At 40.1% G+C, this 15540-nt stretch overlaps 1 protein-coding gene across 1 annotated transcript in view; it reads left to right on the top strand.

Annotated features, from left to right (window-relative positions):
* The window catches only part of cdc40 (cell division cycle 40 homolog (S. cerevisiae)), a 134217-nt gene that overhangs the window by 81791 nt on the left and 36886 nt on the right, over positions 1-15540 (top strand). The window contains exons 11-12 of the mRNA XM_060856320.1: positions 3558-3673; positions 14594-14727. Of these exons, the coding sequence (XP_060712303.1) occupies positions 3558-3673; positions 14594-14727 (250 nt within the window). The remainder of the gene's footprint in view (positions 1-3557; positions 3674-14593; positions 14728-15540) is intronic.

Here is a 15540-nt window from a genome sequence, read left to right as displayed (position 1 = left end):
GGTCAGAGGCGAGGATGGAGTGGTTAGATGGGAAGGAAGGTTGGCAGGTGGGACAGGTCATGGGGACAGTGCTGAGCTGGAATGTTGGAACTGTGCTAAGGTGGGGGGAGGGGAAATGAAGAAACTGGTGAAGTCCACATTGATGCCCTGGGGTTGAAGTGTTCTGAGGTGTCGGGTGGTGAGGGAGTGGCGGTGGAGGAGGCCCAGGACCTGCATATCCTCGGCAGAGTGGGAGGGGAAATTGAAATGTTTGGCCATGGGATGGTGGGTGTCTCCCTAAAGCGAGAAGGCGACCAGTCTCCCCAATGTAAAGGAGACCACATCGGGAGCAACGGATACAATAAATGTCATTGGTGGATGTGCAGGTGAAACTTGGAAGGGGCCTTAGATGGAGGTGAGGGGTGAGGTGTGGGCGCAGGTTTTGCAATTCCTGTGGTGACAGGGGAAGGTGCTAGGAGGGGAGGGTGGATTGTAGGGGGCGTGGACCTGACCAGGTAGTTATGGAGGGAACGGTCTTTGCGGAAAGGGTTGGGGAGGGAAATATATCCCTGGTGGTGAGGACCCTTATCAACCTTCACATAAACCACTTCATCCGATGAACATTTCCGCCATCTTTAAGCGGGCCCCACCCCACTCTTCACTAACTTCTCCCCAGCCCCACCCCCTCCCATTTATCTCTCCATCCCAGAGGCTCCCTGCTTTCATTCCTGATCTTCCTGCTCCTCAAATGTTGCCTGACCTGCTGTGCTTTTCCAGAACCACTCTAATCTAGACTCTGATTTCCAGCATCTGCAGTCCTCACTTTTGCTTTTAGAGGGATATAGGCCAATTGGTGGCAAATGAGACTGGGTTAAGTAAGGATATCTGGTCGGCATGGATGAGTGGTCAAGGAATATAGTGGCTCGAGAGCAAGCGTGGAGATGATTTTGAAGAATGGTGATGGCCAGGACTGCAAATACTATGTTCATTGCAAGAGGATTTAAGTTCAGAAGTAAGGATGCCTTCCTGCAGTTATTATAGAACCTTGGTGAGATCACACCTGGAGTTTGTCTGCCGTTTTGGTCACCCTACCTGAGGGAGGATAGACTTGCCATGGAAGAAGTGTGGTGGAGGTTCACTCGGCTGATACTGGGGATGACAGAACTGTCCTATGACTTTAAGATTGGTTTGACTAGGCCTGAACTCAGAGTTTTGAAGGACAAGACAAGTTTTGATTAAAACCTATAAAGTTCTAACAGGCTGAACAGATTAGATGGAGGGAGGATGTTTTGTCTTTTTGGGAAGTCTAGATCCAGGGGACACATTTTCAAGATATGGGATAGACCATTTAGGACTGAAATGCGGAATTTTTTTCTGCTCAAAGGGCAGTGAACCTGTGGAATATATTCAAGAAAGATGCATTTTTAGATTTAGTCTTCAAGGGATGTGGGGAGGAAGTGGCAATATGGCATTGAGACAGAGGGTCAGCCATGATCAAAATAAATGGCAGAGCAGGCCAGAGAGCTGAATGGCCCACCCCTCCACCTCGTTACTATCGTATTATGGGACCCGCATTAGGAGAGCAAGGTACATGCCAGGAATTTGTGCCATCTAGTTTCTCAGGGAATGAGGAGAATTTGGAAATGATATGTAAATAGGTGAGTAGGAATGTTAATGGTATGCAAATACATGAGAATAAATTAGTCATCACTTAATGGTGAGATTCTACAGACACATTTATGACTAAAGGGGAAAATTGCAAAGCATTTTTCATCGTTGAGATTTCTGTTTTTCTTTCATTCTCTCCAAACAGTATTTTCCCATCTATCTTCCCATTGCAGACACCAGTCTAGGGAGAGGAAAGTTCCAACCTAGGATATTCTGGATGTTGGGACTATTTCCAAGTCATAAAATTGCTGCAGCAGTGTGACTGCCAGTATAAACTTCCAGATGGCATCCAATAAGAAAGTGTATTTTAATTTTGTCCAAATAGAGCCTTTGGGTGGGTTACGAAGAGAGGAGGGCTACTCAGTTTGTGTAATTGAAAAGACAGTAGAGCAGGCAAGATGAAATGGAGGCACAATACAGAAGAAGGAAGCCCCATTTCTTTCACTGTCCTCGAAATCCATTCCCAGGAAATAATTTGTAATTGCAAATCTCTGCCTGTGGGTCACCTTGGGTTTGCTGATTTCCACTTTACTTGCACATTGCATGTTATTTCCAAGGCACTTGATCTCCCATTATGCAATTGCTTACTTCATGGATCCTGGATACTGTTGGTAAAATTTCATTGCCCTCAGAAAATCTCTGTTAATAATTGCTTCATTAATTTGCTTCCTGTCCAACATTTTTTGTTACTTTCCTTATGCCTCATACTACCAAATTTCCCTCCATTGCCTGATAAAAATCAACCTGTTCAGTCCACGTCAAATTGAGCTTTAAAAAAAATTCATAAAACCATGATCTTCCCGTCCCAAGAATATGATGAGTGGGGAAGATAATCAGAGAAGCTACCAACCTCTTCCCGCCACCACTGAAATTAAATTCTTGGTGGGAAGAAGCTAACTTGACTTGCCATTTAAGGCACTTAAGTGGTGAATTGATTACTTCAGACTTCATGCTTACATTAATTGATATAAAACATGTTCACAAAGCAAAAACTTTGTAACTGAATTCAACTTCTCACACTGCAATAATGGAATTTGAGCGTGTTTTCAGGATTTTGGGCGAAAGTCTTTGATTATCTGCTCAGAAACATATATACTTTTGGAGATCAGAGTGAATAACTTCGGGTCATATTCATCATAATTATTTGCATTGATGGACTACTTATCCAGACAGTTGTATATTGAAATAACCTCCTCTTTGATCCACAGTACATTGCCTGCAAATGTTTTAATTTTATTTTGAAGAATTCTGTGAAAATATTAAATTAATCTTTTTAGTTTTTTATTGATTCTTGGGCTGTGTTGTCGCTGGTTGGGCCAGCATTTACTGCCCGTCTCTAATTGTTAAGGGTCAAAGGTATTGCTGTGGTTTGGAGTCACATGATTTTCTTTCCTGACAATCGACAGTGGTTTCATGGTTATCATTGCACTCCTAATTCCAGATTGTTTTTGTTTATTGAATTCAAATTCCACAATCTGATCGAATTCTGGCAGAATTCGAACCCAGGATTCCAGAACATTACCTGGGTCTACTGTATTAATAATCCAGAGCTAATGCCATTAGGCCATTGGTTCCCCTCACATTTTATGTTGTTCCTTCTTCACCAACATTAGTAAATGCTGACATCAGGAGTAGACCATTTGGCTGAAACAGCTAAATCATGCTCCTGCTCCTAGTTTTGTAAGTGCAGCATCAAGTTCCCCTCCCATTCTCTCAACCCACCCCCATCACAGTGTTCAGTGATTTTTCTGTAGTGATAGCTAAGTAAAAGATTGCATTCATGTACATACTCATTGTGTGATTAATTATCCAGCAGTATCTCTGGAAAATATTGTTCTTCAGTTTGTAATGCTGTGCAATGTTTTAAGCTTTAAAAACTTGTCCTTTTTATATTGTATCTTTGCCATCAGGGAAATGTACGGCTAAGTTTTCTAATAGAAAAGTTCCATATTGTGTCAAGTTCAATCCCGATGAAGACAAGCAGCATCTCTTTGTGGCTGGTATGTCAGACAAGAAAATTGTCCAGGTGAGATTTGCAATTTGTGTCCCATTCCTGTTTTACATTCTGTTGTATTAATGACTTCTCGTTGCCTGCTCAAATTTTGAAAAGTAGTGGTAGTGACCCTATCTCTGAGCAAAGAGTCCTGGATTCAAGTCCCATCTGCTCCAGTGGAGTGTAATAACATCTCTGAACAGGTTGATTGAAAAATATCTACAATTAAATATTTTCTCTGTTTGTGTTTCAATAACACTTTAATGTCCATAGATTTTTTTCAACCATTTGGAAACTGAAATGTAAAATGTGGGAGCAGCTGTAGTCCATTTCGTCCATTGATCCCACTCTGCCAAACAGCATGATTGTGGCTGAGCTTCTATCTCAATGCCATCCTCGCTGTCACCCTCTACCATTGACACCTTGAGTCTCGGAAATCTGTTTCTTTGTTAAATATATTCAACAACTTTGCTTCCATAGCTTTCTATGGTAGTGAATTCCAAAGGTTCACCACCCTCTATGTGAAGAAATTTCTCCTCATCTCAGTTCGAAACGACCTGCTATGTATCCTGAGATCATCACCCTTCTGTTTTTGTTTTGGAACCACACTCCATCAGCCACAGGAACCATCATCACTGTAACCAGTCTATCCAGCTCTGTCATCATTTTATTTGCCTCAATGAGATCTCATTCTTCTAAACTCCTGTGAATCATGGGAAGGTAGTGACATAGTGTTAATATCACTGGACTAGTAATCCAGAGACCCAGGATGATGCTCCAGGGAGAAGGATTCGAATAGCATTATGACAGATATGTTATTCAAATTTAAATCTGAAAAATCCCTTGTAGCCATTAGTGTCCTTTTAGGGAAAAAAATCTGTCTTCCTTACGTGGTCTGATCTCGGTGTGACTGCAGACTCACCACAAGTGGTTGACTCTTAACCTCAGATATAGTATACCAAGCCACTAAAGGGTAGTTAAGGAAAAGCAACAAATGCTGGCCTAGGAAGCGGTGCACAAAGCAAATAACAATTAAAAATAAAATACAGGCCAATGTCCCAATCTCATCTCATACAAAAAACTGCCATCCCAGCAATTGGTTTGGTAAGTATTTCCTTTGTGGGAGTTGTGATTGTGGAAAATCTGATCGGGGAAAAAGGAGGAATGGCTTCACAGGGAAGACAGTGAGCTCCAAGGTATACTGGAGATACAGTCTTATGATTAAGATTTAAGAAGAGTAAACATATCATGTAACCACAGCAGGAAAGGTCAAAAGAAGATTAACAGTACCAGCAGCAAAGCCCCAAGGACTGTAATGCACTGCTGCAAGAATTTCAGTGATGTAAAACATGTCGTTAAAGCAAACCATCTTTTGACCCTGAAAGGTGCTCAGTCTAACTCCAATTCCCCTGAAAAGGTGGTGTCTGATACTAGCTGTCTCACACTGCTACTTTTTAACAAGCATAAGAATGGTGTTTTTGACTAACAGGATGTTATTGTCAACCTAAAATAAAATTATCTCTCACCACAAATGAGTAATATGACATCTAATCAAGTGTGGCATCAAGGAGCCCTAGAAAGACCCAACTCCAGGGGAAGCGAGGGTAAAACTAGCCACTGGTTGGAATCATACCAGGCACAAAGGAAGATAGTTGTGGAGGTGAGAATCACCTCTGCAGGAATTCCTCAGGCTTGTGTCCAAGGCCCAACAATCTTCAGCATTCGGTTAGAAGTCATGATGTTCCCTGATAATTGCACAATATTCAACACCACTTGTAACTCCTCAGGAACTGAAGCTGTCCACGGCCAAATGAAGCAAGACCTGAACAATGTATCAGTTTGGACTAACTGGTGACTAAGTGATATTTATGCCATACAAGTGCCGGGCAGTGACCATCTCCAACAAGAGAGAATCTGACTATCATAGTTACAAGAGCTGCTCAGAGGCTAGGAATCCTGCAGCAGGAGCTCAGCTGTTTTCTCCCTATGATCTGTCACACAGTCACAAGAATTGTTAGAAGGTGCAGATGGAGGCCGCTCAGCTCATCAGCAGGGGAAGGGAATGTAGGTTCAGAATGAGAAATAGCATGGAGAGAGGCAGACCGACGAGTTAAATTAGTGCAGTGAGAGGCAGACTGGAACAGTGAATAAATTTAAAGAGGATTTCGACAAATTTTTAATTCGTAATAGGTTGAAGTAGAATTGAGGTGAAGATGAGATTAGCCAAGCTTGAATTGATTGATGGAGCAGGCTCAAGGGGCTGTATTGCCTATTCCTGATCCTATTTCTTATGTTCAATTGAACATCATTACCTAGCACTAATTTCCTACTTTTCCCCATACCCTTGCACACTATTTCTATCTTCGAGTAAAAAATGAGGTCTGCAGATGCTGGAGATCACAGCTGAAAATGTGTTGCTGGTCAAAGCACAGCAGGCCAGGCAGCATCTCAGGAATAGGGAATTCGACGTTTCGAGCATAAGCCCTTCATCAGCACACTATTTCTATCCAAATAATCATTCAGTACCATCTTGAATTTCTCAATTGAAATTGCCCCCACCCCATTTCCAGGCAGTGCATTCAATACCCTTACTCCTATCACCCTTGCTTCTTTTATACGGAACTTTAAATCTATACCATCTTGTTCTTATTTCTTTTATAAGTGAGAACACCTTCTCCCTATCTGTTTATCCACTCATAATTTTGAAAACCTCGATCAGAACTTCTCTTGACTTCCTTATTTCTTAAGAAGAACGGTCCCAACTTCTTTAATCTACCCTCATTATGCAGTTTCTCATTTCTGGAATCCTTCTTGTAAACCACTTCTGCAATGTCTCCATGCATTCAAATCCTTCCTATAATGTGGTGCCCACAACTGTACTCAATATTGCAGCTGAGGTCTGAATGCAACTTTGACATCATCTCCTTGCTCTTGTACTCTATGCACCTATTATTAAAGCCAAGGACATGGAATGCTTTACTAACTATTCTTTCTACCTGTCCTGACCGTCAATGAAATGTATGAATAAATGGGGAGCTTTTAAATTAATTTGACTGGGAGATGGGGCAAAAAATTGATGTAAAGCCGGGAACAACATCCAATAAGATATAGAATGAATGTTAGTACGGAGAAAGTGAGGTCTGCAGATGCTGGAGATCAGAGCTGAAAATGTGTTGCTGGAAAAGCGCAGCAGGTCAGGCAGCATCTAAGGAACAGGAGATTTGACGTTTCGGGCATAAGCCCTTCATCAGGAATGAGGAAAGTGTGTCCAGCAGGCTAAGATAAAAGGTAGGGAGGAGGGACTTGGGGGAGGGGCGATGGAGATGTGATAGGTGGAAGGAGGTCAAAGACCACTTATCACATCTCCATCACTCCTCCCCCAAGTCCCTCCTCCCTACCTTTTATCTTAACCTGCTGGACACACTTTCCTCATTCCTGATGAAGGGCTTATGCCCGAAACGTCGAATCTCCTGTTCCTTGGATGCTGCCTGACCAGCTGCGCTTTTCCAGCAACACATTTCCAGCTCTGAATGTTAGTACAGTCCAGTAGGCGGAGAAGACATAGTCACGGTATAGCTCATGAGGGGTCCAGAATGTTAGATTGTTTCTATTTTAGTGCAAGGAACTTACTTGGTCAGGTGATGAACTTTCAGTGTTGATCAGCACATGGGAATATGAGATCATTGCAATCACTGAGACATGTTGAAGGAAGGGTGGATCTGACAGTTCAGCATTCCAAGGTGTAAAAATTTCAGGCACATGGTGGGGATATAAGAGAGTGGGAGCATTGCATTATTGATAAAGGAAACCCACCACTACAGAATGAGGATGGATAAGCCAGAAGGGTCTTCAAATGAAGCCATCTGGGTAGAACCTAGAAATAAAAAAGGGTCAGTTACTTTGCTGGAATTAGACTACAAGCTTCCCAACAGTCATGATCTGGCAAAAATTGAATGGGAACAGCTTCTCAAAGGTAAATTTATATTTGGAAAGTGGGGGTCTCTTAAAAGTAGTGTTGGGAGAATTCAGGCCCAGCTTGTTTCTTTAAGAGTGAAGGGGAAGGGCAGCATGTCAGTGGAACCCTGGATGTCAAGGGGTTTCCAGAATTTTACAAAAACAAATGGAAGAATATATTAGCTACAGCACTTCAAAAACAGGGATGCCCTTCAGATGTATAGAGAGTGTAGGGGTTGCTTAAAGAAAGAAATCAGGAGGTCAAAGGTGGATCACAAGATATGTTTAGCAGATAGGTTTAAGGAAAACTCCAAGACATGTTGTAAGTGTGATAAAAGTAAGAGGATTACCAGGGAAAGAGTGGGGCCTATTAGAGACCAAAGGAGCAAGTTGTGAATGGAGCCAGAGAATGGTGAGAACTTAAATGAATATTTCTCACACATATTCATTGTAACAAGAGATTTTCAGTTGGGATGGTAAGTTTCTGAAACATATTAAGATTAGTAAGGAGGATGAATTAGATGTTTTAGCAGGGATAAATGTACATAAGTCTCCAGATTCTGTTTAGATGTGTCCCAGGCTGCCAAAGGAGGCAAGGGAGGAGATAGCAAGGACCCTGGTAGAGATACTTTGTTCAAGAAGGACAGCAGGGATAGACCAACTAATTACTGACCAGTTAGTCTAATGTTAGTGGGGAAATCATTGGAAACAATTTTTAGGGACAAAATTAATCAACACTTGGAAAGGCAGCGATTGACCAGGGATATGTCAGCTTGGATATGTTAGTGGGCGATCACTGCCTAATTTAATGGAGTTTTTTTTTGAAAAGGTGACTAAATATATTGATGGGGGTAGTGCAGTTGATGTGGATTACATGGACTTCATTATATCCTTTTGACAAAGTCCCTCATGGAAGGCTGGTGTAAAGGTTAATAGGCCCATGAGAGGCAAGTTAGCAAACTGGATCCAAACTTGGCTTGCAAATAGGAGGCAGAGGGTGATGGTGAAGGATTGTTTTTGTAATGGGAAGCCTGTGACCAGCAGTGTAGCACAGGATTCGGTGCTGAGACCTTTGCTTGTTACGTACATTAAGGACTTGGATGTGAATGGAAAAGGTATAATTAGTAAGTTTGCAGATGACACCAAAATTGGTGTTCATGATAGTGAGGAGTATGGTCTCAGGCTGCAGGGTGTTTAAGAAGGTTTTTAGCATGCTTGCTTTCTTTGCTTAGTCCATTGAGTATAGGAGTTGAGACGTCATGTTGAGGTTATGCAGGATGTTAGTGAGGCCTCTTCTGGAGCACTGTGTACAGATCTGGTTGCCCTGGTTGTAAGAAGGATATTATTAAACTGGAGTGGATTCAGAGAAAATTTACCAAAATGTTACCAAGGAATGGAGGGTTTGAGTTATAACTATAGGGTGGGACTTCGAAGTCCTTTATAGAGGTTTATAAAATCATGAGGGGCATAGATGAAGTGAACAGCAAGGGTTTTCCTTAGGGTGGTGGAGTTCAAAAGTGATGGGCATATTTTTAAGATGAAAGGAGAAAGATTTTAAAAGGATGTGGGAGGCAATTTTTTATGTTGCGGATTGATTCTAATGTGGAATGAACTGCTGGAGGATGTGGTGGACGCAGATAAAGTTACAGTCTTTAAAAGACATTTGGATATGTCCTGGATGTAGGTTTGCTTGCTGAGCTGGAAAGTTCATTTTCAGATGTTTTGTCACCATACTAGGTAACATCTTCAGTGATCCTCAACCTGAACTGCAAATCTTCTCAAAATTTGGATAAGTACTTGAATAGGAAATGTTTGGAGAGATATAGGCCAAACTCAGGCAAATAGGATTTTTTTTGGTTTGAGAAAATGGTCAACGTGTACTAGTTGGACTGAAGGGTCTTTTTCCATGCTCTATGACTATAGTCTGATATTGATCAACTGGTAAGTTTGGCGGAGCAATAGCACATGGAATTTGATCTGATAAATGGGAGGTGATGCATTTTGGGAGACCTGATAAGGGAAGAATCTATGGCCGTTCCCTTGGGGATACTGAGGAACAAAGGGACCTCGGTGTACAGGTCTTTAGATCCCTGAAGGTGTCAGCACAGGTAGACAGTGATGAAGAAGGCATATGGGATGCTTGCTTTCATAAGCTGCAGCTTAGAATATAGGTGTAGGGAATTTAAAATACCCCAAAAAAAACTGTGAATGCTGGAAGTCAAACAAAAACCAAAATTCCTGGGAAAACCCAATTGGTCTAATAGCGTCTGTGGAGAGAAATCCGTGTTAACATTTCTGGTCCAGTGATCCTCCTTCAGAATGGGAAGAACCCTTCTTCAGCAGGAAAATCTTGTTGCAACTTTACAAAACATTGGTTAAGCTGCAGATGGAATATGTGCAGTTCTTGTCACCACACTATCAGAAAGACACGATTGCACTGGAGATGGTATACAGGGGATTCACAAGGATGTTGCCGAGGATGAAGTCTCAATAATAAGGAGAGACTAAATGGGCTGGGTTTGTTTTCCTTGAAACAGAGGAGGTTGGACTGAGGAGTACAGAATTATAAGAGGTATAGACAGAGTAGATTGTCAGAATCTTTTCCCCATGAAAGATGTGTCTAAAACCTCATGAGAGGACACAAGTTTAAGGTGAGGAGTAAGTGATATAGATGAGATCTGATTTTTTAAAAAATCACCCAGAGAATGGTAGAAGTGTGGAACACCTACCTCTCAGAAAGGATGATGGAGGCAGGTGCACTCATATCTTTTAAGAAGCATCTGGATAAGCATTTACTGTGCCAGGATATAGTAGGCTATGGACCAAGTGTAGGTAAATGGGATCAGGGTGGTTTGGTGTTTGTTTGTCTGTATTGACATGTGTGGGGGCTGAAGGGTCTGTTTCTATGCTGTGAGACTCAAAAATAACTATACTGATAATCCAGATGCCTCTGTTCCTGCACCCTGTTTAGAATTGTACCCCTTTTTTTTGTATTGCCTTTCAATGTTCTTCTGACTGAAGTGCATCTTCTTGTACTTACCTACATTGACCCTCATCTGCCCATTCCACCAACTTGCTAATGTCCTTTTGGTGTTCCACATTGTCCATCTCACTGTTTACAATTCTACCAAGCTTGTGTCATTTATGAACTTTGAAAATGTCACTGCACAGCAAGATCTACCACTTGCAAGGTTCACTAATATAAGACACTTATTAGGCCTTCACACCTTCTGAAGACCAACCAGTGATTGGCAATACATCCTGGCACAGTCAGCCATGTCTACATCCCATGAATGAATAAAATGAACATTTTCAGTGCCAGTGTGATGCTAGGTATATAGACCTAGCAACTAGCAGAGTGTATCAAACAGCCATATTCTTTTAATGGTCTATGGAGGGTAGCATACCGACAGTGTTTGACTAGCCCAGGATTATAAATTTTAGAACACTGCATCTAACATTTAGATATGGTTTTGGATAGCATTTACCAAGCAATCCTGATTGTGCTAAGAATTACACTGAAAGACAGTTTAAGGTTATTGCTTGAGTCAATGTTTTAGTTTTACATACTTGAAGCTGCACATAATCTGCACTGTTATTTGTAGATGAAAGGAATATGTGCATTCGTTGTGCCTTTTTTGAGAGGAAATGTTGTTGTGACAGCTATCCCTATTGCATTCCCCTTCGCATTGCTCTGCCTGGCTGGTCTGAATTTCATCAGCTAAGATTGACAATTAACAGTTCTTCCTGCAGTCTATCCCAAACAGCACCTGTGTAAATTGTTGTTCTCTATAAGTTTTTTGTTTGTGTCCCAGTCCCGAGGAATGCATGATGAAAAGCTTAAATTTTGTCTCTTTTTAGTCATATCTCAAGTTTTATTGACTGCCAGCTAATCAAGCATGATCGATATATCAGGGTAGAAGTGGGTACTGCAGATGCTGGAGATCACAGTCAAGATTAGAGTGGTGCTGGAAAAGCACAGCAGGTCAGGCAGCATCTGAGAAGCAGGAAAATTGACGTTTTGGGCAAAAGCCCTTCATCAGGAATGATGAAGCTCTTTCCTATGAAGAGCTTTTGCCCGAAACATCTATTTTCCTGTTCCTTGGATGCTGCCTGACCTGCTGGGCTTTTCCAGCACCACTCTAATCTTGACTCTGATAGCTCCATCAGCCAAACTGTGCCCACATACTCATTTCATTCTTTCTTGTGGAACCGATGATAGCAGAAGCAAACCAGAGAAGTAAAGACGAGACTAAATGGTATAAACCACCTTTGGGAGGAAATAATACTTTCCATTATTGAGATGGCCATTGTTGTGACCAGCTTTAGCACTAAAACAATTGGACATATCAATATCTTCATATCTAATTCTTTCACTCACATCCAGATTCCCTGATCCTGTGCTTTCTGATTTTCAATACTTGTCACAACTCACGACGGGTAGTGCACTGTAAATTAAACTCCACTGTTCCCAATACATCAGAAATGTGAAAATTTGATTAATCCACCAAATTAACCAAATCTACATAACTATCTAAATCAATTATGTAAACTACACATGCCAGGTTTTCTCACTAATAAGAAAATAATTATTTATTGAAATCAAATTATTTTTAACCAATAGTAGAGTAGACCAGATGAATAGGTAATCAATAACTTAAACAAGTATGGTTAAAGGACAGGATTTCTAATTTATATAACTTAGACAGTGGTCCTTTTAAAACTTCCAACAAGTGCGTGTGCGCACCACACATACATGCACGAACAGAGCAAGAAAAAAATTCTACAGCAACTATCACATGAATCCCTCCAGACATCTGCAACTGGAGACAAATTTGAAAGCAGAAAAATTTTGTAAAATTGTGGAGAAGTCAGATGTTCCAAGTGTATTTATGTTCAATTTTGGCCTTATTCATGATACCCAAAACATACTCTGTATCAAGTCCAGTTTCTCACCTCCAATATTTCTGTATGTAGTATACTAGTGCAGATGTAACATTCATTGTTTCTTGTATGCAGTAACAGCTGTGTTGCAGCGATGCACTCTTCCAGAAATTTATGCTTCATTTCTGCTATTCTTTAGTTGATTAAGATATTGTGATTGAGTGCACAGGCTGTGTGGGTGGATTCCATACTGCTGGAGAGATCATAGTTCACACTGTCAGGTTTGCATAAAAGGTACTTGTGGATACTTTAGTAATTTTCCCATCTGTTGTTTCAAAATATGCCCTTCAGTTTTTCATTTTGCAATCCAGTCCATTTTTGGCTTAGTAATTGAAAATAGATAACAGTACAGGGCTTTGGTTATTGCCTCCATTGGCAGTACTACACTTTTCACCATCTAGTTTCCTATTCTTTTGCCTGATGTTTTGTTGGGTGTTTAAAGATTCATGTTAACTCACTCTGCTAATTACGATGCAACGTGTTTTTGTTTTGATGACATGGCAATGAATCTGGGAACTATGAGGACTAAAAGTAAGAAAAATGTTTTCTTTTTGAGAATTATGCCAGCAATTCATTTAATTTGGCAAACAAAAAACCAGTTGTGCATGGACCTGAAATCAGTCACAGAAATGTCTCAAAGTTGTGTTGAGTTTAATGGGGTTCAATTTGTGTGTGTATTTTCACTTACTGGAATGAGTTAGTGAAATTCTGTAGTTCAGTGTGACTGGACTAGATAAATGTAATTAGAGTATTCAATTTCTATTAGACAGTGACCTTAAGCAGTAAGGAAGAACACATACCCAGTGATTAAGAAAGGAATTCTCAACTAATTAATTATTCTGCACTGATATTTAACCAAGTAAGTAGGTACAGATGTTTCTCGAGTCACGGGATAATTTAAAAACTGTGCCAGAGTCTTGCTGGAATTTGTCCACTCTTTCGGAAAAATTGTTTCATAAGATCAAGAGAATTTAAACTGAGTGTTGTTCATTGAAAATTCTATTGCACTACTGCCAATGAGCCTTAAACCCTAGATTCTACTCAATGAGGTGGGGTATTTTTGTAATAGCTTATGAATAATCTAAGTATAGGAATATTATTATGATTGTTTAGTTACCAAAATAGATCTGTACTTAACCTGTTTTGCCCCTTGAAATTTGTCTAAATGAACAATTGTAAGACAATTTAGAGGCTAACATTGCCGTGGGAGATTTGTAGAATGGTGCTCAGCATTTAAATACTTTTATTGCAGTAATTGCAAACAAGATTTTGGCCGGGATTTCACCTTGGGACTATGTACTGCAGGGCAGCGGGGTACAGAGTGATACTCTAAGTCCAGGAAACCTGGAAGCCTGGGTTTCTGTATTCTCCTTTAAATGTTTTAATTCTGTCAGTTATTTGTCCAAACAGCTAAGACTAAGAGTTGTGTCAGGTGAGAATTCTGCCGCACAAAACCACAGCAAAGGAGAGCAATTTGGATTGGGCAGGCCAGAAAGTTTCACTAGAGTGTGGAGGAGAGGTGTGATGATAGGGCAAGCAGAAGCATCACTTGTCTTCTTTCTGTTGTTCACTGTTTTCAGAGAATAGCTAAAGTTTCTCAGGGACATATTAGAGCTTTCAAAATTCAGTAAAGGTTATTGTACTTTAAATGACCTTAACTTTGAATTGCCACAAATGAATGTAGATATTTATAGGAAAAGAATTTTGGTTCATCAGACCTCATCTTCAATGGATAATGAATATGAAATTATTCACTAAAAGGATAATCCTATTACAGAGGACATTAGAGCACTAGTGCTGAATCATTATTTGATAAAATCTTTTCATGAATTAGTTAATCCTTTAAGAAAAAGAGCATGCTTCACTTTTAACCAAAGCAAATGTCTGAAGTTTGTGACAGTAATTACATGAAAATGAAATCAAATTTCTTTGGAGGGAAGTTGGTGTTTCTTTATAAACCGATTACAATCCTCCTGAAGATTATAGTATTTATTGTGAAAAACTCTTCTCTTAACTTAAAATAACCAACATCAAGAAAATGGTTTCTTTCTACAGTGGGATATTCGATCTGGAGAGATTGTTCAGGAGTATGATAGACACCTAGGAGCTGTGAACACAATCACATTTGTGGATGAAAACAGGCGATTTGTAAGCACTTCTGATGACAAGAGCCTCCGAGTCTGGGAATGGTATGTTTCTTTGCTGTGGAGCTGAAGGTTAATGTTCATTTTTCGTATATGTGCAAAATTGAAGGGAAACATAGTGAAATACGAATCAACAGCAATAAAATTCCTATCTGTTTCCAAGATGGAACTTCCCTAAAAATGTCTTTATTTAATTTATACTCTGGTTCATGTGAATAATGCAGTTGTTTTTCCTAAGGTTCAAATTCTGGTACATTCAGAATCTTTATTTTTTGTTTCTTCAGAAATTTACTTGCATTCTGTAATGGTGAATTTAGAGCTTACACTGCCTCAGTAGTTGTAAATATTTCACAATTTGAAATATTCATTATTACTGATCAGACTGGTATCCAATAGTAAGGAACACAGGTAAGTTGTTCACTTCTTGGATTATTAATGAGCTAAAGCTTCTAATTTTCTAACAGATTGAGAATTAGATCAGATTGTATGTGTCAATAACATACTGTAATGTAAACTCCTTGAATAAGCAGAGTTAAAATCAGACTTTCATCACTCACTGCTATTGAGTAAAACAGTAATTGCAAGTACCATTTACAGCAAAGAATTAATGTAAGTAATTTGAATTCTAAAAATTCTTTTGACTATTTTATTTTTATTGTTTCCTCCCTCTGTTCTTCAGAGGCAGTCAAGTAGTCATTTTTCATCTGAGTTATTTGGATGCACAGGTCATTACAGCCTCTTACAGTATCCATAGATGAGTGCCTTTCAAAAGGGTTTTTTACTTTGATTCCTAAAACTGGAGTCATTGGGATTCAGGAGAAAAACTTTCCACTGGCTAAAGCACAAATTAAAGTGATT

The sequence above is a fragment of the Hemiscyllium ocellatum genome, chromosome 3 (genome assembly GCF_020745735.1).
Source record: "Hemiscyllium ocellatum isolate sHemOce1 chromosome 3, sHemOce1.pat.X.cur, whole genome shotgun sequence".
Taxonomy (NCBI): domain Eukaryota; kingdom Metazoa; phylum Chordata; class Chondrichthyes; order Orectolobiformes; family Hemiscylliidae; genus Hemiscyllium; species Hemiscyllium ocellatum.
The sequence above is the reverse complement of the archived record's forward strand: the minus strand, read 5'-3'. Positions and strand labels throughout refer to the sequence as shown.